The 22,503-nt window shown below is 40.3% G+C and overlaps 2 protein-coding genes across 6 annotated transcripts in view; one reads left to right on the top strand and one right to left on the bottom strand.

The window, feature by feature from the left end:
* Positions 1–4,179: 4,179 nt before the first annotated feature.
* METTL21A (methyltransferase 21A, HSPA lysine) lies at positions 4,180–20,217 on the bottom strand. 4 transcript variants are annotated; one of them, XM_087919663.1, is made up of 8 exons: positions 18,739–18,846; positions 17,910–18,039; positions 16,752–16,890; positions 15,534–15,576; positions 13,832–13,967; positions 12,349–12,503; positions 5,092–5,203; positions 4,180–4,877 (listed from the first exon to the last, which is right to left on the bottom strand). In XM_087919663.1, exons 5-8 carry the CDS (start codon positions 13,923–13,925, stop codon positions 4,480–4,482), a joined length of 759 nt encoding a protein of 252 aa, XP_087775789.1. In that variant the 5' UTR covers positions 13,926–13,967; positions 15,534–15,576; positions 16,752–16,890; positions 17,910–18,039; positions 18,739–18,846; the 3' UTR covers positions 4,180–4,479. The 4 variants fall into 4 exon arrangements, with proteins under 4 accessions (XP_087775789.1, XP_087775788.1, XP_087775786.1 ...); XM_087919662.1 differs by lacking the exons at positions 16,752–16,890; positions 17,910–18,039 and having other exon boundaries at positions 18,739–20,217; XM_087919660.1 differs by lacking the exons at positions 16,752–16,890; positions 17,910–18,039; positions 18,739–18,846 and adding an exon at positions 15,942–16,025.
* A 336-nt stretch (positions 20,218–20,553) lies between these two features.
* Positions 20,554–22,503, top strand: part of CCNYL1 (cyclin Y like 1) — a 34,122-nt gene continuing 32,172 nt past the window's right edge. For both annotated transcript variants that reach the window (XR_003374784.2, XM_026707771.2), the window contains exon 1: positions 20,554–20,996. Coding sequence is in view for 1 of the 2 variants with exons in the window: in XM_026707771.2 (XP_026563556.1) it covers positions 20,762–20,996 (235 nt within the window). In the remaining variant the exon portion in view is untranslated. The remainder of the gene's footprint in view (positions 20,997–22,503) is intronic.

Genomic DNA, 22,503 nt, shown 5'->3' with positions numbered 1-22,503 from the left:
CTGCTTATTATGCCACAAAGGAGCAATTTGATTTTAAGATCCACATTCTCAAAATAAATTTTTGGACAATACATTCAGAGGGTGCGTTTCACCCACACAACCTCTATAAAATTTGCCAGAAATGGGAAGATACAGATCTTCAGAGAAACACTTGGAGCGAGTTCAGATTCTGCTGTGTAGTGGCATCATGGCCTTATGTTACAGATTTTTTTAATACTTCAATTTTATGTTTAAGCTGTTCGTCTTTACAAATGGAGTGGTAGATAAATGAAAATCATCTGATGCCATTGAGGTAGGTGCTTTATTAATGCTGTGCAGGTTTGGTAGGGAAAGAATCAGCTTTGATTCAGCCCTGACAAACAGTGGGTCTGGGGTTTAGAGATCTAGTGTCCAGTGATTTTCTATGGATAACCCTGGAAAGGATCATGCTCCCAAGGTCAGGGTTAATGTGAAATCTGAAGGTTCTAGATTTATAGCATATACTTTGGGAGCAGGTGACAGCTGTCCACGATTACATGTGCACTATAGTTGTGCCTACTCACAGATCAAGAAGCACTACTTATGACCACTCATACCTTAAGTCACTTCCTAACTGAACTGTAGCAATAGAGTCCTTGGGTCTTGAAGAGCATTTGTAATCTTCAGCTGGCCCAAAACAACGGTTCATGGAGTTGCATTACAATAAGCATCCATAAAATACCCCCCACCCCCCAGTGAATGCAGTTGACAATGCTGGTTGTACTTTTATCTCAGAATACATTTTTATTAGGTTATAAAATAGTATAAAATACAAAAGCAAATAAGAGGACAATGAAGAGAAAGGGGAGAGAAAAGTGAGGAGAGGTAGGGAAAGAAAAAGAAACATTGACTTCTAACTCTATCTGTTGCAGTAGAATAAGGCATTAACAACAAATCACAATTTTTTGTTTTACCATAATACTATGAACCAGTCACTTCTACAAGTCTTATCAATCTGTAAAACCTAAAATCAAAGTTTCATTCTCCGCATCAAGCACCAACTTCAGAAGCTGTTTTCATGTGGAAACAAAAGTATTTATGTTCTTTGTGCAGTCAATATTGCCATTTCAGCCAACTCCATCAGCTTCCACAACCATTCTTCTATAGTAGGAATCCAAGTGTCCTTCCATGTTTGCATGCTGGTCGTAGCTTTAAAGGCTTGCATGGCATGGAGCCAGGATTTTTGCAAGACTGCCTACTTCCAATAGTTTCTGCCTGTCCCACTAGGATCAGGCTGAGTGGACATGCTCCAGAACCCATCCATGAGGCCATGCCACCTTGGGGGATCTAAGAAATAGCCCTGCTGCTCATGGTATTCTCATGGAGAAGTTTCAAAGGGATATAAAGACCTGGCTCTTTCCCCAGACTTGGATAGGGATATTGGGTAAGTTGATAGTCATTTCATTCATAAATTATATAGTAAATTATTATTTTCTGATAATCTGAAGTCACAGTTGCCAGTTGTTTAGCTGGTGTTGGCCTTCATATGCATCAAGTTTTTTTCCATGAACCTAGGAAGTTGTAATGTATTGTGCAGATCCAAGCAGTGGATTTTTGCAACTGACAGATGGAAATTTTGTCAATGTGCAGATTTTATAATATATTAAGGTCATGTTTGTATTGAAGTGTTAAAACCCTGGAACCACATTGTTCACTGAAAAAGATGTTTGACAGATTTTATAAGTGCCATCTAAGATTTTTTGGAATGGCATCTGTATTATGGTTCATTGCATAGTTTAGATTGATTTGGCATTTTTATCCACCTATCGAGTAATTCTAAGAACTTGGGATAGGCAGATGTTCTTGACTATTTTTTACAAATAGCTCAAGGCAGCAAACATACCCAACACACTTTCTTCTTCCTGTTTCCCTCATAACCACCCTGTGAGGTGGATTGGGCTAAGAGTGAGTGACTGGCGCAAAGTAACCCAGCTGGCTTTCATGACTAAGGTGGGATTTGAACTCATGGTCTCCCAGTTTCTAGCAACAAAACCACTAGATCTTTTCCTCCACTGAGTTTGGACTTCTCTACTCTTACAATATATTCACTTCTAACCTTCATCACTTCTTTGTTCTTGGAAATTGTCAACTTGAAGGGTGGCACATTTGTCCAGTCCAAACTCCACTGCAATGTTTTTGCTGTATATATAAACAGTACTGAGTGGTGATTCTATTATAACTTCTAATTTATTATTTTGATAATGTAATATTCAGAGCCCCAGTCGAGTTTCTTTTAAACTAGATTTGTATATTTTGGTAGATGGGCAGCTATATAAATTTGTTAAACAAAGAAAACATTGTATAAGAAATCATACTAATTATTTCAACTGATGCAGCAGTGACCCTTTTCCACATTCCACTCCCCATGAAGAGATGATAGAAAAATCTAATTTGGTACCCAGTCACTTAGGGAAACTTGGCAACAATTACAGCAGCATGAGCAAAAAAAACCTATATTACTCCCTTACCTTTCTGCCTGCCCACCTTGACCTTCTTATTAAACACTGGTTGCTGTCTGGAGCAGTGGTTGCCAACCAGTGGGCTGGGGACCACTGGTGGTCTGCGAGAAAATTTTGGTGGTCTGCAGAGAAATGTCAATCCCCAAAGCAATTAATCCTGGCTGCACAGGAACACAAGGCTGCACTTGCCCACATGGTCCGCAGGAACACAAGGCTTGTGTCACAATGCAAACAACACGAGGTAGTGAGGGGAAAGGGCAGAGGAGGGGAACTTGCCCCACTCACCCCATGGACCTTGCCTGGGCACTGGGCTGCTTCTTTTGCTTTTGGCTGCACACAAGCAGCAAAAATCTCTTTCTCCCCCACAAACTCCGCCAGAAATGAGTCTTTGGGACCCTGCAAGGCATCCCGCTTCAAGAGGCTGCGCTGGCGCGACAAGTATCACAAAGACTCATTTCTGGCAGAGTTTGGGGGAGAGAAAGATTTCTGCTTCTGCTGCTTTTCTTGCATGAAGCCATAAGTCTCTCCCCCGCCACCGAGAATGGAGCTAGAAACGGTATCCTGCAATCCCAAAAAAAGAATGATTGGTAGGAAAATGGAATGGGGAATTTTCCTGCAGACTTTTTGGGGGATTTTCCCAGGGTCTCAGGTCCGCAGGATTTAAAATTATGAGTTTGGTGGACCCTGAAGTCCAAAAGGTTGGCGACCTCTGGTCTGAAGGACCATTTTAAAACTATGTGTGTAAATAACTGCTTTTAAACTGCTGTTAAAGATGGCTTAAGTCCTTAAGACATCTCTCAGTGCCAAGTGACAAAAATGAAATTAGAGATCTAATCAAGTAATTTAACCTTGGTAATGCACCACAGACTGTTTTATCTATACATCCAACATAGACCAGTTGGCTCCGATACTCACTTCTTTGCCTGCATTTATTGACTGCAAATGTGGTTTCTAAAGATTAGGACTTGCCTTAATAATTACCAAGAATATTCAATTTCATCAACAACTGTCTTTTCCTCTTGACCCTTCTGGGAATGCACCACCTAGCCAGACACTTTGAAAGAATCCTTGGAAACCTTGGACAGAAAGTTGAAGGAAGTGTGTGCACAATAACTGGGAGATAACTAAGCTAAAATATTTTTGCAAGTGTGTACTTTATGTTCTTCATGAAAATGAAACTGTTCCCAATCTCACAAGTGTAACTGATGATAAAAGTGTTTGAAATGATGTAATGTGAAAAGCAATTCTAAAAAATGGCTAGTCACTTAACAACCATTCAAAGTATTGATCTGCTTTAAAAAAAGGTTATGACCTGTCCATGCAGTTACCGCCACCAGTTATAGTTATGCACAACTTTTTACAATAGTCATTAAGCAAATCATGACATCATTAAGTGGTTGAAGTGCAAACCCTGTTTGGACATTTTCTGCTGGAAAGCAGCAAAAAAAAAATCACAAAATGCTATCATGTGGCCACGGGATGCTGCCACTGGTCATAAAATGTAATCACATAACTTGGGGGCTATCTGTACATTTCTTTGACATCCCATGTTACTCATCCAAGAGAAGCCCCATCTTTATCCCAAGCCTTTTTCCTGAAACAATTTCTTCTTTCAAATATATGTCCCCTTTTGCTTTCGCCTGTATTTACTGAGGAAGTTCTATGAATTGACCAGCTGACTGAAACAGAGAGAAGTACTGAATGTGGATAATTAGCCCATTTATCTTGTGACCATATACAGCTTTTCAGTTATTTCTTCAAAAATAAATTGATAGATTGCTATCCATTGATGGCTCACCTGATTAATTCTTTATTTTAACAATGAGTAAATCAAGAAGACAGTATTTATAGGAAACTCAGCCTAATTAACTCCAAATAACAAAAAATAGATTAGTTTCACTTTATTCTCATGAGATGTTGTATGGAAGGTTTTGATCCAAGTATTGGGGCAATGAGAAGGAAAGAGAAGACATGAGCTGGCAAGAATTCATGATCAGACCAATCACAAATCTCCCTTCAGGACATGCCTCTGTGCTCTAAATATATGCACATCATTACCAGGGTCATAGAGCACTTCATGCACTGTAAACTGTTCTCTAAGCATCTTCAGGAAATTCTGGTCCCGCTCATAGCGGAGGCGGCATGATAACAGGATTACAGTCTCAAAAGAGCAGAGATAATTCAGTGTCTGAAGAAGGTCTGCAAATGTTTCTTCTAGGTAAACTATGTCTGCACCCAAGATAATATCATATTCTCCTGGAGAAAAGTCTGCCAAATCTTGTCCCCAGGTAAGTTCCTTTATTACTGCTCTTGACTGAAGGTTGACAGGTAAATTAGTTTGCACATTTGCTTCAAGTAAGGGCAATGTTGGCTTTCGGTCTGTGATTGTAACTTGAGCACCTAAGAAGAGAAACACGGAGGACTGTAAAGAGAATCCTTATTAGAATAAATCTAGTTAAGCAATATTCTAGGAAAACTCAAAAATAAGTGTGTGCATCCTTTTTGTTCCATTAATATTAATAAAGCTAAAAGGAAACTATACAATTTGAGATCCCTGTTAGACACCAAAATGAATTGTTAGCCTACACCAGCTCCAGTTTCCAGAGTAACTTACCAAGTAACACAGCTACAATTCCAAGGAGGCCTGTCCCAGCTCCCAACTCAATCACCCTGCGTCCCTGCAGATCAATGCCTCCTGTCTCCAGGAAAGTGCACAAGACCACTGCCTAGGTCAGGAGGGGGAAAAAAATCTAATTAAGAATACTGATACAAGTCCAGTCAGATAATAGCATTTCTTCTGTCACCCGTATGACAAGCTTGTAAAAATGTTTTAAGCACAAGATGTGATTTTCAAGCCATCAAGTGGAAGTGGCAGCTGAATCTCAGAGCTTTTATTATTATCTTTATTTTGGGGCTTTTAAATGTGCATATCTAGTTTTTATTTTTTAAGAGTGAAAGATAGAAAATTCCCAATTGAAATGAGAACGCAGGCAGAAGTCACCTTCCCAATGGTAAGAGGAGGGCTAAGGGGATAGTCATCTATTCCTGCGCTTCTGGTGTACAGATAGTCCTTGACTTATGAACATTTGTTTATTGGCAGTTCCAAGTCACAAGTGATGAAAAAAGTGACTTACGGCTGGTCCTCACTTTCCTGCAGCCACATGATCAAAATTTGGGTATTTGACAAATGGTATATATTTACAGTGGTAGCAGCATCCTGGGACTGATATAATTGTTATTTGTGATCTTCCAAGGGAGCTTCCCACAAAGTTAAAGGGGGAAGTCAGATTCATTTAACTACCAGGATAAAAAAAAGGTCATAAATTAGACTCAACTTATTTAATGACTGCATCACTTAGTGATGGAATTCCAGTCCCAATTGCAATCATGTCAAGGGCTACCTGTAAGTAAGTGATATACTCTTCTACTGAGCTATGTAAGAAGTACAAATGACTTGATTTCTTTATGACATTTTGACAGTATGATTAAGTATAAGCATATGTTGGAGGGTTAGTTTGTTCAAGCACCTTTTCTTCAGGAAAGAATTAATTTATACAAAATTCATCTTGCTTCCCTGATGCTTACCACTTTCTAGAGCAGATGAAATTTGCAAACTCGTGCCCCCCAGGCCAGATGCATCATGTCCATGCCTGGTTTAACAAAGGGGGGGAAAGTCACGATAGATCATGTGACGACACCATGACGACAAGAGTTTGACACCCCTGTTCTAGAGGGATGATTGAAAGTATCCTGTCATTACTGTGTGGTTTGGAGGTATTACTGTTTCGGACAGGAAGGCTATGAGAGAGTGGTAGAACAGATTATTAGTTCACTTCTTTCTATTCAGGATATAGCATATGCTTGACCAGGGTCCACAGTTATTGTCAGGGATCCTACACACTATGTAGATTTTCTACTATGTATTCTAAAAAATTTGTGATTGATCACACACACACACGCACGTGTATGTGTGCGCGTGCATGTATGTGTGTGTATATATGTATGTATATATACACATATTCATATTTGTTTTCTTAAGTTCTCGTGGGTACTTGTATGGTATTCAGCTTTGTTCAGGTATTTTCCCACATCATTATAGTTGTGCTTTTTAAATCTCATCTGCCATCATCAGGCTTCAGTATTGTGTTCATCTGTGAGTCAGACTTTCACAGTCGTTTCTGTTTTAAATTTGGGGCTAGCCTACTGCTGTGCCAGAATGGTTTTTTCTTCATCCTGATTGGTTGGGAGTCTTGGTCTGTGTTTATTGGTCTTGGAGTTTGCTGTGTTCTGCTTGATTGGTGTTTCTAATATCTTCTGTCTGTTTTGTGGCTTTTTTTTTTCTTGATTGGCTGGCAACACTGTGTTCCTGTATTGGAGGCTTTTAGTGCGAATTGGCTCTGAGTAAATGGATGGCAGATGAGATTCTGCCAAAACGTTGCTACAACTTTAAAAGCACAATTATAATGACGTAGGAAAATACCCGAACAAAGCTGAATACCATACATATAAATACCTGTGAAAACTTAAGAAAACAAATATCAGACCTCTACAGAGAGGAAATAAACAGCCAGACCAAAATCTATGAGAAGCTGGAAGCTAAAAGAGCAGGAATACTATGTGACCTCAAATTCCTACACAGCTGCAGAGACAACAATGCAACACCAACCTGCTTCAAATTAACATTTCATCACAGCACAGCAGCTACTAAATATATCCTGAAAAGAACTGAAATGGCTCTACTCAGGAATGAGCTCCACAGAAAGAGATTCCAATTGGATCAGTTAAACAAAGATTTGCTAACACTACATCTGGACTTGAGCAGCAAAATCCACCCTCTACTTTGGGACAAGATAAAACAACTTACAACTTGGAGAGCTGAAACTGAAACCACTTACAAAAATGACAAACTCTTGAAGAAACTAAAGAAATTAGAACATGACAAGAAAGCCCCCAACAATTCACAACAACACCTGAAACAATTAGTATATAACGTTTTGAACAGAGAACTCACCAAAACAGAAACAGATGTCCTAACCAAAGGATTCAATTATGCTACAGCACCCCCAAAAATTCCCACAGAATCCATCATATGTGCAGTAGAATCCAGCCTAACTAAATTAAATACAGATGAAGCTGATAGAATAAGACACCAAGTTACTAACATCCTATGCACAAGCAAACCACCCAAAAGCAACTTGCACGAAGAGAAACTAAAAGCCCTAAGGAATGACAACAGCATAATCATACTTCCAGCAGATAAAGGTAATGCCACAGTAGTAATGGAAAGAAAAGACTGTGGAACAAAATTGACAGACCTACTCCACGACTCCACATACAAACCGATAAAACACGGACCCAACCACATATCTGGAAAAAATAACCAAGAAGAAAATTATAACCAGCCACATGAGCAAAGAGATCCAACAGACGATCATCCCAAGAGAAAAATCTTCCAGATGCCCCAAACTATACAGCCTCCCAAAAATACAAAAAGAAGGCATACCTCTCAGACCTATAGTCAGCTCCAGAGGAGCACCACTAAAAAACCTAGCTAAACACTTAGCAAAGCAGCTACAGACCCATGCTGAAGCAGCAGCTTCACATGTACAAAACTCATACCACTTCTTGGAAATGATCAAAGATCTACACGTGAAACAAGAAGATCTGCTTGTAAGTTTTGACGTGGTTTCACTATTCACTCAAGTCCCGATAAAAGAAACTCTTGAAATCATCAAAAATAAATACCAACCAGCTAAACACCTCATGGAACTAGCAGAACACTGCTTAACCAACACATATTTCATATACAAAGAACAAAGATACAAGCAAATTGAAGGAGCCCCTATGGGATCACCACTGTCACCCGTCATTGCAAACCTGTTCATGGAAGAATTCGAATCCAGAGCCCTAGCTAATGCCACCCACAAACCCAAACTATGGTTAAGATACATCGATGACACATTTGTGATTTGGCCCCATGGAAAAGAAAACCTAAACAATTTCCTAACATACCAAAACAGCACACACCCCAAAATCAAGTTCACATGGAAACGGAAACAAACGAACAACTACCATTCCTAGATGTACCAATCTACAAAAAAACAGATGGCACATTAGGACACACCATATACCAGAAGAAAACACACACCAACCACTACCTCAATGCCCAATCCCACCGCCACCCAGCACAGATAAACTCCGTGGCACTAGAAGAATAAGTACCCGCCTGGACGAACACAAAAATGCAGTAAAAAATCTGGAACACACTTCCTCACTAGTCCAACACATGAAAGCCACAGGTCATAGCATCGACTTCAATGGCACCAAAACCCTAGCCACTATAGAAAACCCCAGCCACAGAATTATCAGAGAAGCCATAGAGATTGAAAAAAGACCCGAAAGCATGAATAGAAGAGATGACTCCACCAGACTGTCAATTATTTGGAAGCCTGCACTCACAAACAAAAAAAATCTCCACACCACAAGCCAGGCAAACACCTGGGCACAAACAGATCCCCCATGATACCTCCAGCTCAAACACACCCCAACCAGGCACCCAGATGAAACCTAGCTTCCTAACAAATGATAGCCATCCATTTACTCAGAGCCAAGCTGCACTAAAAGCCTCCAATACAGGAACACAATGTTGCCAGCCAATCAAGACAAAAAAAGCCACAAAACAGACAGAAGATATTAGAAACACCAATCAAGCAAAACACAGCAAACTCCAAGACCAATAAACACAGACCAAGACTCCCAACCAATCAGGATGAAGAAAAAACCATTCTGGCACAGCAGTAGGCTAGCCCCAAATTTAAAACTGAAACGGCTGTGAAAGTCTGACTCACAGATGAACACAATACTGAAGCCTGATGATGGCAGATGAGATTCTGCCGAAACGTTGCTACAACTTTAAAAGCACAACTAGAATAACGTGGGAAGCTGAATACCATACATATTCATATTTATATATCGCATGCATTTATATGTGTGTATGCGTGTGTACATACACACACACTTTTGAGAGCGGGCATCAGACTTTCATTTTTTAATGTGTGACAATAAAGTGACAATAAAGTTTATCTCTTATCTTAATATCATAGTGCTATATAAGGAATATCTTTAAAAATTTCCACAGTGACCAAAATTTATTCTTAATGCAGTTCTAACTAATCTTTTTTTAAATGGATATCTTTGAAGACCAAATAATTCAGTGCTCAGAAATAGATATCAGTTTTATCACTTTCTTTCATACCCAAATAAATACTTTTAGCAAGGCAGCAAGAATATAAATGAGAATATTCCATAAGGCTATAATCCTAGATCCATTTATAGGAAATGAGCCTCTATAACAGCATAGAAATTCTAGTAAATATATACTGTAATGTTTTAATTTTCAAACTTTAGAGAACTATTTTTCAGCAATAGAAAATTATTGACACTTATTAACCAAGTGTCTTCAACACTAGGTGTTAACAGTTGTCAGAACATTGTCAATTTCTGTAACAATGTTATGACAAGTTAAGCAGATGACAAACTAAGAACTACCTCCACAAAGTAAGCTATAGTATCTCTTGGAGAGCCATGTTTTGTATCATCATAATTAAATTATTTTTAAGTAGACAGATAACTACTGTATTTTTCGCAGAATAAGGCATACTTTCCACCGCCTCACCAAGAGTGGCTAGAAATGTCTGTGCGTCTTATAGAGCAAATGTTGTCGAAGCTCTGCCCACCCGCCAGCCCCCACCCTTAGGCCTCTGCCTCCCAGCAATTTGCCTCCTTGCAGCAAACAGCCTGGTCAGCTTCAGCACAGCCTGATTTAGCATGAGCAGCTGATTGGCAGTTGGATTGGCCTCCCGGAATGCTGCCAATGAGCTGTTCCAGGCTGTGGGGATCGCCACCTCCGCGCACTAGAGGTGGTATTCAGCAGGTTTTGACCAGTTCTGGAGAACTGGTAGCGGAAATTTTGAGTAGTTCACAATACCACCTCTGACTGGCCCCGCCCCTATCTATTCTCTGCCTCCCAAGTTCCAGCTGATCGGCTGGATCTTTTGTTGGCCTGCACAGAACGGAGCTGGAAAGCAAGTTAGTGGGGTGGGGAGAGAATGGAGATTTTACAGTACCCTTCCCCTGGAGTGGGGTGGGAATGGAGATTTTGCAGTAGCCATCCCCTGCCACGCCCAAGCAACACCCACCAAGCCATGCCATGCCCACCAAGCCATGCCCACAGAACCGGTAGTAAAAAATTGAATCCCACCACAGCCACACACCCCATTTTCAGCCTCCATGTGCCTCATTTTCAGCCCATTCCTGGCAGCAGCAATGGGCAGTGATCCCCACCGCCTGGAACAGACTGAAAATAGGACGCACAGAGGCTGAAAATGAGGCACACAGAGGCCGAAAATGGAGCATGTGGAGGCGGCAATGGGGAGTGGCAGCTGTTCAGCCTGGAACAGCTGATCGGCAGTATTCCAGGAGGCTGATCCAACCGCCAATCAGCTGCTTGTGCTAAATTAGACTGTGCTGAAGCTGACCAGGCTGTTTGATTTTTGCTGCAAAGCAGCAAATTGCTGGGACGCAGAGGCAGATTTTTTTTTCTTGTTTTCCTCCCCAAAAGCTAGGTGTGTCTTTTGGTCTGAAGCATCTTCTAGTGCAAAAAATAAAGTACATTAATCCCAGCCTACGCCTCTGCCTAAACATCATTTTTTAAAAAAATCATATTTTACTTGTTTTATTTACTTCATCTTTATTTTGAAATAACTCAAGGCACAAAACATACCTAATGCTCCTTCCTCCTCCTATTTTCCCCACAACTATGTAAGGTGAGTGAGCTGTGTGTATGTGACTGGCCCAAAGTCACAGGACTAGAACTCACAGTCTCCTGGTGTCTATCTGAAGGAAGATTTTGGGGGCAAGTTATAGGGTCTGTTATTGATCTCAGCTATTGGTGATTGCTGGTTGAAAATGGAAATAGAAACAGATTCAGCTCCATGTTAGGGAAAGACTTTAAATCTAAGCTCCAATTCCAGTGGAAAAAAAACAATAGGAATCTCAATTAGGAATGTGCAAATTCTATCATTCCATGAATATTACATACTTGTATTTTTCAGAACTTTTTATTGTGCAGATTCCAGGCATTCCTACAATAGTTCAGTAGCCTTCCAGAAGTAGAAGGAGAACTGGAGGTGGTTTACAAAATTCTGGATATACGCAGAATTAATTATATTACTATCCTCTCAAAAAAGGTTGCCACTGGAAATTTTGGAAAGGATGGAAAGATAATTATAGTAGGAAGGAATGGAAAATCTACACCAGCCTTCCTCATTCTGATGTTTTTCCATTTTGGGGGCTGATGAGAGTTGTAATCTAGCTAATCTGGAAAATGTCAAGTTCCCTATCAAAACCTTAGCAAAACATTTGGATGAACCACTCAGCCAGAGGCTCTCAGACACACAATATTATAAGGTTAGATAAGAACTGCACTGTCCACTAGGATTAAGCCAAATAAAACAGATAATTGCCATCTGCCATGGGGATTAAATGCAAATTATCTCTTATTATCCCTAAACCTGGCAGTTCAAATCTATTACCTATTTCTTTCCCTATATAATTGATATCTCTTTTCTAGAAAGCATAGCTTGACTCTCAGATGGTTGGAAAGATAAATGAGAAAAAGTTCTCCAAAGCTTCAGTTAAATAGGCTATATCATTTTAGAATTCTGCCACTTTTGTTTTTGTTGAATACAGTAAATATTATGCCCACAGAGAAATATTAGTTCAATTGCTAAATGGCCATGTCCAATTTCTTCAGACCTTCTTAGTGAACCATTACAACTCTCCACAAATGAATCAATGAAATTATACGTACCGCATCCCACACCACAGCAGCTATTCCCAACTGCGTCCAATTCTGCTTAATGTGAATTGTATGGTTGGCAAAACAGAACGTAGAGGAAGATTTATGTAACTTCTGCATACCCCAAAGAGCTGTGCTGTCATAAGGAACCAAAGCCATCTCTTTGCCTATCAAACCAGGGAAAGATACAGAACTGAAAAACCTTTCATGTGAAACTCATTCACAAGAATAAAGATTTATTCTTGTCCAACTTTACTCAATTTTAGTTCAGATTCATTCCATTAAGAAGACAATAAAAATGCACACCCTGAAAACTGAACTCCCAACTGTACTCTAGTGATGAAAACCAGGCTAAATGTATTTATTTATTTATATATACACACACACACACAGTAAAGTTATTAATTTATGGTAATTGTTCGAATATGGTTATTGATATGCACTCTCATATTCCGGGTACTATGTTCAGCTGTTGACTAGTTTTCATATTCCAAAGAATGTAAAAGTTATTAATCTAATAATGCAATCAAAATACAAACATTAAATATACATATAAATTTGGACCCTACATGGTGCTGCCCTTAAAAAGCATTCAGAAGCTAACATCATTGAGAATATAGCAGCTCCAGCAGTCATGAGTACGCCCATTTAACATCACCACTGCAAGAATGCTAACTAATTATCAATTAATTTCTGGGCAAATTCAAGATGCAGCTGACATCCTTAAAGCCTTTCAGGACTCAGAATATGGATATCTAGGGGACCTCCTGTTCTCAGCAGGTTCCCTTTTTTAAAAAAATATTATTTATAGATTTCCAAGACTTGGGTCTTCTTGAGAAGATGCTGCCCATTCCTCTACAGCAGCATTCCCATGAAGATTCAACATACCCTAGCATTATTGAGATTTAGGAAACTATTAAACCTCATGATTTTAACAGTGCTCTGAAGGGTTCATTCCTTGAGAGGGATTTTCCTGTATAAGAATATACAACCCAAAGGAGATATGATTTATTTTAACATTTTTAATGGAAGGTAGGATTGTTAGCCACTCAAGAGTCAGTTGATGGTTGGAGTGGCATGGAAGTCTCATAAAATAAATACATATGAAAAAATATAAAGAAAATGGGAATCATTTGACAGTTACTCCAATTATGGAATCCTTGATGCTCTCTGAGCTTGGTTGTTTGCTTGCAGACATTTTGTTATCACTCTGGGTAACACCCTTAGTGTTAGAAGGGAGTGAAGTTTGCTCTCTTTATGTAAGAACCTTGCCTTGTCAGGCATGTTTTCTCATTTATTTTTATTTTATAAAAAAGGAAGTTACATGAAACCATAAACAACACTTTCAAAGGAATGATTTAATAAGGAAAGAAAAAAACAACGTATCAGAAGGCAACTAGCATGAGTGAAAAATCACAGCTAGCAAACCAGACAGAGAAAGTGCTCCTAATTCCCACTGCCAGCGAATTTCCAGAAACTCTCAAACAGTGCATACCTGATCCTTCAGAGGATCCTAAACTCTGCCAAACAGGGATAAGTATAGCTAAACCTTGAGCTGCAGAGCTACATTCCAGCCTCCTTTCTGCCATCCATTCCACAACAGGTGCTGGTTTAGAATCCCCACTTCTTTCCTAGAGTAAGATGGAAAGAAAAAAAAAGAAAACATGTACGGCTTATCCAGCATTCCCATTTAGGTAGCACAAAGGACAGAAAGGAAGGGGAAATCTTGAGGCATCTATGAGCAATCTACAGCTATCTTCCCAATGACACTTGGACCAAAAATTAATATTCTACTTAGGGTAAACCTATCCCATGTGGCTACTTTTATGTTTTGATGTATCTAAGGAACATAGAACATTTGGAAAATTGAGTTAGTTATGGCTTGATTAACAGTGGGCAAAAGTATCATGCTATTACCAGTTATCAATTGTTCTCAGAGTTTTTGATTTGCAAGAAAGGTGCAGCCAATTTTCCTTATTTGGCCATATTCCAATAATAGAAGAAGATGCAACTAGTAAAATTCTACCTAACTTTAAAGATATAGACTTGGTTATTGAGATATGTTTTTCATCATTCAATCAATTTTAACTACTATAGTTATTAACTCAAAAGGGATAAAATGAAGCATACTAAGGATTCAGTAATACAAAAGAACCATAATACAGGTAATCCTCGACTTACAAGCACAATTGAGCACAAAATTCCTGTTGTTAAATGAGGCATTCCAGTTAATTTTGCCCCATTTTATAACCTTCTTTGCCACAGTTGTTAAGTGAATCACTGCAGCTCATAAGTTGGTAACATGGTTGTTGAGTAAATCTGGCTTCCCCATTTATTTTACTTGTCAAAAGGTTGCAAAAGGTGATGACATGACCTTGGGAAACAGTCAAAAGTATGAACCAGCTGTCAAGCATCTGAATTTTTATCACATGATCATGGGGATTCTACAAAGATTGTAAGTGTAAAAAATGGTCCTAAGTCGTTTTCAGTGCGATTGTTACTTTGAATAATCACTAAGTGAACTGTTCTAAGTCGAGGACTACCTGTATGTCTAACTTTATGAATCCTCATTACAAACAAACCAGAGGCAGTTAATCTGTCTGGGATCCTAGTCCTAGAACCAAAACATAAATTCTTAGGACATGCAATTAAAAAGATTGAACCAGATTCTTAATAAGATTTATAGTCCAAAAGAAGGATCTCCTGTAGTTTTGCACATAATCAAATGTATACATTTTAAGAATTGCATTATGCCTTTGAAAACAATTTGTCAGTGCTCTACCAGGAGAGCACTCAAAAGTGCAACATTTAAAAAAAATGAAACAATATTTAAGATACAATGCACATAACAAAAGCTCTGAAAATGTTAACAGGTTAGTGTAAAGCCCATAGTAGCATAAAAATGTAAAAAGTCAAAATACTACTGTAAGAAGCCCTCCACTCAGAGAAAGAAATATGCCACATCTCAAAACCCTGTAAAAATCCATGTACTTATCAAACCAATTTGTCAGCTGTCCCAGAACTGTTCTGCTCATCAATAAACAAGTCTTTCTTTTCAATCAGTCTCCATTTTAGTTGCAGCACCTTTCTCCCAGTTTGAAACCGAACCGGATTTTTCTTTCAACACTACCATATTCAAACGACACTAGGAGAATAAAATCTATGAAACGTATGAAAGTATAATAAAGTAAGCTTGCCTGGTGCGTTCTGGAAAGAGTAAGAGTAATGGACGGATAAATCCTGAAATACAGAAGAGCAGAGGTGGTTAAACGGAGTCAAGATATCTTCAGTAGTCGCTATTAAATTTGTTTTGTTTGGCTTGGTGCGTTGCATTAACCCCTAATGTAGTTTGCAAATTACACGTTATGACCTGGTATTGGAATCTCCTAATTGTGGTTTAATGCAAGACACCGTGGTTTAGTGCAACACGAGACTACCATAGCTACCAGCCAAGAAATCGCGTAGGCTTACAACCCTACATTGATTTCCCCTTTCTCTTGTTGCTTCCCTGCAATGTTCTCCTCTCCCTTCTCCCAATCTTAGGTATTACTAACCCTAGAAAGGAACCCCCACCCCCAGCCTTCCCCACCCCTTCCTCACACAACTCTGAATCTACGAAGATCCTCCACTCGTCCTGGGCACGTGAGCACTGACGCTCCAGAGAAGCTAGCCAAGGGGGAGGACAGCCATAGAGATAGGAAGAAAGAGAAAAAGAAAGGGGCGCGTCGCTAACATGTCCCATCAAAATAAGAAGAAACCCAGACAGCGTTATGGACACACAATGCTGCTGCTGTACAACCTGACCTAAGATTTAGAGAATGTAACTTGCTTCGGAAGAGAGAAAATAATACAATGGATCATTAGTCAAGGGTATTTCTAACTTGTTTCTATCTCTACGAATACAGGCTCCTCTATGGAGACAATATCTACGGCCGGTCGGCGTACTTGCCTTCAATCTGAGCCGCCTCTTTCGGTTTGCATTCAGAAAAAACGTACCATTTATTCTTAACATAGCCGTTTGATCGTCTGTCTGTAAATATTGGTTAGGAATAGACGCCAATTCTCTAAGCTTGATTTTTGACTAACCGTGATTTTTTTTCTCCTTTCATTTAATCGTGTCCGATTCTCGGAGACGATTCCAGACAAATCCCAGCAGTTTTCTTGGCAAGGTTTTTCAGACATGAGAGAGAGGCCGAGAGAGGCCAAGATCACAGCTAACTTTGTGCCCAAGGCAGGACTAGAACTCACGATCCCCCAGTTTCTAGTTACACCAAACTATGGTTAGGATTCCATAAATTTTATAAAATAAATGTCCAAGGGCAGAACAAGAAACAATGCATGGAAATTAATAAGAGAAAATCAACCTAGAAATAAGACATTTCCTGTTAAAAGGGTTAATCAATGGAATAGCTTGCCTTCAGAAGTTGTATGTCCTCCACCAGGTTTTAAGAAGAGTGGACAACCATTTGTCTGAAACAGTAGAGTGTTTCCAGCTTGAGCAGGGGTTGGACTGGAAGACCTCCAAGGTCCCTTCCAACTCTTTATTCTCTCATTCTGTTATATTAAATTCAAATTAAATGATAAGTGGGTAAGTATCCATTGAATTCATGATACTTTTTGTTGTGGATATTTGTATGTAATTTCAATTCTGCTGTCTTTATGTATCAAGTATAACACCCTGACCAAATAATTAAGAATATTGGAATATCAAGCAAAACACAAACATGTATTTTTACCAGCCATTTTTCTCCTAACTTCTAGAATATTCAGAAACATGTTTCTTCACCATTATAAAGTTTACTACATTCATTACATTCTGCTAAACTATAAACTGGCTACGTCTGTCCAAGAAACTACATAAACCATGGTTTATAAAATATATAGGCCACGTACGTCACATTTCTAGAGAAAAGGATTATACAGAGGAAGAGTCACAGAGGAGATGCTAATATTATTTTCTGATCAGGTTCATACTCATGTTTCCCATTAGTGGAAGAATCCAATTTGCATGATCACTGCTGAACCTGCATCACAGTTCTGGCACATCTGCCCACTAGCCTATGATGCTAAAAAGATCATCATTAAGGAATGAATGTATTCACCGCATAATAATGGTGAACTGTGGTCTAAATGAATCAGAACGGAGAGGGCATTACTTTTTTTTAGGTCAGCAAAGTAGAAATGAATGAAACATTTATTCATCAAGAGTGAAAGTTTTGCATGCTTTATTTGCTTCATTTTTAAAAATACTATCCTTGCAAGAACACAAATTTGGTCAATATCGAGTTATCACTATCTTTTAGATATGAAGTTGTAGCCAGAAACTGGGAGGGAGCAGTCTGCCACACAGAAAAGTAATAAAAATCTGCATATTAAAACAAGTTGTAAAATTGAGCACTCTTCAAAGTTAATTTGCATCTGTTATAACTTTAAATCCAAGATTTTGCTTTTAACACTTTGTTTCTTCAATCCCCTTAACATTCTTATCATTTTCTCTCAGTGTCTCTTTGGGTAACACTTGATTTCTAATTTCTGCTTTTCCAAGCACCATATACATTTGAACTGAAGCTTACTGTCAACCCATCACTAATATTCCAATTTGCATGATCACCGATGAACTTGCATCACAGTTCTGGCACTTCTCTGCCCATTAGGGAATGATCAAATGCTCTGGGGTAGCAACTGACAGTTCCATGATGAAATCTGCAGGAGGGAGAGAATGTCCACCAACCTAGGTGTTAAGATCCTAGCTAGCTTTTAACAAAGCAAGCAACACAGCTTTTCAAGACCAAAGTGACTATATTTATTGATATGCAAACTTTCTCACATTACTTTTAAATACATTTTTGAAGAACAAGTCAGATCAATCATTTAATAAGATAAAATCAATTAAGTTTGGAATATGCAAAGATTGTCTTATTTGGGGGAGATGCTTAATCAAAGAAAACTTTGCCGAATGTTTTGGAAATAGAAGCCTATCGGCAGCTGGATTATGGGGCTTTTTTAGTATATCCACTTTGAGAGTTTATATGAATATTTTATCCCAATATTTATTTTGTGGTAGCTATTTAATTCTTATTTGGTCTAACTGCACTGCTTCTATTCAAAATACCATTCTAAACAGGTTTTCAAGGATTATCACTGGATACAGTAGCATTTATTTCTCTGTGTTTACTGTTCATTTTGAAACATCTTATTAAATTATAAAATACAAAAATACAAAAGCAAGTGGGGAGGGGAAGAAGAAAAAAAAGTGTTGGCTTCAGATTCCCTCTGTTGCAGTAGAATAAAGCATTTACACCGAACCTTAACTTTTTACTTTTCCATAATGTAAACTAGCCTTTTCTATAACAAATCAATCTAATCAGTAAAACCAAAAATCAAAATTTCATTTTTTTCCACCTTAAGCACAGTCTTCATGTAGCAACAAAAGTGCTTATATTCTTTTCTTTGATCAAAACGGTCAACTTAGCCATCTCTGCCAGCTCCATCAACTTCTGCAGCCATTCCTCCATGGTAGGAATCGAAACGTTCTTCCATTTTTGTGCATATAGTAGTCTTGCTGCCGTCAACATATAGAAATAGTAATAGCGCTTAGATACCGCTTTACAGCTCTCTCTGAGCAGTTTACAGAGTCGGCATATTGTCCCCAATAATCTGGGTCCTCATTTTACCATCCTCAGAAGGATGGAAAGCTGAGTCAACCTTGAGCGTGGTGAGATTTGAACTGCCAAATTGCAGTCAGCCAGCAGTCAGCAGAAGTGGCCTGCAATACTGTACTCCAACCACTGCGCCACTGTGGTTCATATAATATCAAAGCTCCCCTTTTTTTTTTCCTAAGCCTTTTTCCATTAATCCCAAAAGAAAAGTTTCTGGTTTCATCTTTATCTTCATTTTAAGAATTTTCTGTGTTAAAATATGAATCTTGTTCCAAAATTTCTTTGTTTTTATCTCTGTATTTACTGTTAACTGCCAGTGTTACATAATTATTTCTAATCCGGATTGTTATGATTGTTGGGTGCACAATGCACAGTCAAGCAGGTGGCAGCCTATCAATTGTATGTATTTGCATGTTGTGCCTTTTGAGTCCAATGTTAACTCCTGGCAACTGCACAGGCAAGTTCTTGCAGTTTTCTTGGCCAGGATTTTCAGACATGGTTTGTCATTGCCTCCTTCGTAGGGCTGAGAGAAAGTGGCTGGCCCAAGGTCACCCAGCTGGCTTTATGCCTAAGGTGACTAGAACTCAACATCTCCCAGTTCCTAGCGGGACTCTTAAGAACTATTCAAATACTACCGTAGGAATCTTCACTATTATACTGGGCCACAGGAGCAATCACCATACTTCCCTGTAACGTTTTTTGCACTAAAGAATCCAAGATACTATAATTTTAGGGGGGAAACAATAACAATCAATGAGGTCTATTAAAATTACAGGATAGTCAAGTAATAACAAAAGCGGGGGGGAGGAGGAATGTGCACGCTGGGCCTGCTGTACTGGTCATGTTTACTTGCTTGAGTTGTGCCCTACTTTCTTTGGAATAAACTTCGATTCCTACAATGACTCCGGGGATGCCACATCCCTTCATTTTCTTAGGAATGCTACCTAACCGGCTTGCCACGCCCTTCTTCCAGCCCAGTCCTGGGATTCCCCGGAGACGTTCGCTCGGTCCATCGCTACTCCTCGGTTCGGAAAGCAGGCGCGGCGGGCTCCACTCTGCCACCTGCCGACTCTTCAGCAAGTGAGACCCGTCAGCGGCGATCACCGGGCCGGGCCCTTCCCAACGCAGCTGAGTGAAAGTCGGGGCAAAAACACGCCAGGCCATTTGGGCCAACGTTGCTATCGGCAGCCACAAAGGAGAACGGCTGAGCCGGACGGAAAAGGAGGGGCGTCCTCAAAAGAAGAAGAGATTGGCGTTCGGGATCGTTTCCGGCCCAGCCATCCTCTCCACTTCCAGTTGTCAGCACAGGCAAGAGATTCACCGGAGGAAGCGCGCCCCGCCCAGCGAGTATAGAAGCCCCGCCCCCTCGTCATCGCTCCCCCACCCCCGCTTCCTTTTCGAACGCTCAGAGGGGACGCAGCGGAGCCGGCCCCGCCCTGCTACAGAGCTTTAGGTGGCACCACCGGGGCTATCCCCTGGGACGGGACGGCCGTCGCGGTCACGTGAGGGCGTAAGGCGCGGGCCGCGATTGGCTGGTGGTCGAATGCCGTGTGAGAGCGCCGTCGCAGAGCTGCCTCTGGCGGAGACGGGGCTGCAGCCTCCGCTCTTCCTTCTCTGGTTTCTGGGCTCGCCCCACTGAGGCGGCGGCGGCGGCGGCGGCGAAGCGAGAATGGGACGGCGCTGATGTGGCCGGCGCTGCGGCTTCCTGCAGCCCCGCTCGGGCCCAGCCCAGGCGGCGCCGGCGGCGGCAGTAGTTCCGCGCCAGCATGGGCAACACCGTCACCTGCTGCGTGTCTCCCGGTGCCAGCCCGAAGCTCGGCCGGGGCCGCGGGTCTGCTTTGGGGGCGGTCGGCGGGCGAGCAGGGGCCGGGGCCGCGGCTGCAGGGCTAGAGCGGAGGGGTGGTGCTTACCGGGAGATCGCCGAGGCAGATTCGGGAGACTCGGATCCCGGCGGAGGGGGCCCTCACCTGCAGCACATCAGCGACCGCGAGTTCCCGGATGGTGAGTAGTGACAGCAGCGGCGGTGGCGGCTGCTGCGAGTACGTGCTGGCCTTTTCAGAAGCGCTCCCTCGGCCATCCCTCGCAGGCGGAGAGTAAGTGAGCCTCCGTTGAAAGAATTCGCGTAAAGCCCCGGAGTTACTCGAGGAAAATGGGGTTCGCGGGGAAGGGGGGGGATGTTTGTTTTCCAACCACTATACTTGGCCCACCTGGCTTCTGTCACGCTGAACGTAGAACATGGCCGGGTTCCCATTGTGGGTGTGGGACGGTCAACTTTCTGGAAGGAAGTGGTTGGGCCCGCTCAGTCATTAGGGTGGAGGAGATAACATTAACGTGTCTTTGTGAAATACAAAAGCTACACAGGCGAAATCATAAGTTGCATCCATTTACCAAAAAAAACCACATTTATAAATCAAAATATTCTCTTAAAACGGATAGGCAGTCATGAGTTAAAACAATATTGCCAACTTGTTGAGTTGAGACATCAACATGCTCTAATGGACTTGGGGGGAACAAATCTGGAGAGAGACCCCCCCCCCCCTTTCAGATCACCATTTGTTGGCTTTTTCTTGGTCATTTGAGCAGCAATAGCCTGAGTTGTTACAGTTATGTGCTTGGAGTTGTTGTATTTTTTTCTTCCAGAATTACTTTTGTTTCTGCTGCTGTACATTTTCATATGCATGGTAATGTAGCACTTGTGAAATGATGTCTTTTCATAGATTGAAATTTGCTTTTGGAAAGGATTCATTGATCTGCTTGAATATCCTCCAAATTTGTGGCAGAAGGACTTTCTGGAAAATATTTTAATTATATATTTGGGGGGGGGGAGTTGCTTGTACATCTCTGTAGAACAAGAGATTCCAGCTTCAAAGGATTTCAACATTTTGGTAACATTTAAGGTGAAGTGATTCCCAATATGCAGTTATATTAATAGTAAATTTATGATGTTCATGAAAGTCTCAGAAATTCAGTAGATTGAATTTATACTTAGTTATAATTGGAATTTGTCTAAATCACTGGGGCAGCTCCATCCTGCTCAGTAAATTAATAAACTCTTGTTTTGATAGTCATATTTTGAGCAAAATTGAATTTAAATGAAAAAACTTAACAGCACATAATTAAGAATCTGTGTATTTGACAGATAAAAAATGTTTGTCTATAACATAAAACACAATTTTATCTGATTTTCAGTTGGCTTCTTCAATTCAGATGCTATTTTTCTATATTTTGTGAAGTGTTATAAATTTTCTAAAAATATTGAAAACAGCAAAGCAAGAGGGTTTGGAACCTGATACTATTTTGACTGGATAATAGTGAAAATTATAGCCAAGCCAACAGTTGAGATACAGTATTTAAGTCACATTCTAATCCATTTCTTTTTCTTAACTCAAGATTAGATTGTTTTATTGTTAAATGAAGAGACCATTTTACTTTGCAAGGAAGCAGAAAATTGTTACTCTATAATGGAGACAAGTTTGGATATACATGCTAGTTTATGGCTATACATTGT

This window comes from Pseudonaja textilis, chromosome 1 (assembly GCF_049901715.1).
Source record: "Pseudonaja textilis isolate UNSWEBS1 chromosome 1, rPseTex1.2, whole genome shotgun sequence".
NCBI lineage: Eukaryota > Metazoa > Chordata > Lepidosauria > Squamata > Elapidae > Pseudonaja > Pseudonaja textilis.
Note: the sequence above shows the minus strand (reverse complement) of the source record. Positions and strands in the feature narration are given on the sequence as shown.

Excerpts from the sequence above, each read along its gene's own strand:
- METTL21A (XM_087919662.1), bottom strand. The coding sequence starts at position 13,925 with ATGGCAGAAAGGAGGCTGGAATGTAGCTCTGCAGCTCAAGGTTTAGCT. Across the intron at positions 5,204-12,348 it reads CTGCTGTGGTGTGGGATGCG|GCAGTGGTCTTGTGCACTTT; the intron begins GTACGTATAATT and ends CTCCTGACCTAG. Across the intron at positions 4,878-5,091 it reads AATTGTAGCTGTGTTACTTG|GTGCTCAAGTTACAATCACA; the intron begins GTAAGTTACTCT and ends TTCTCTTCTTAG.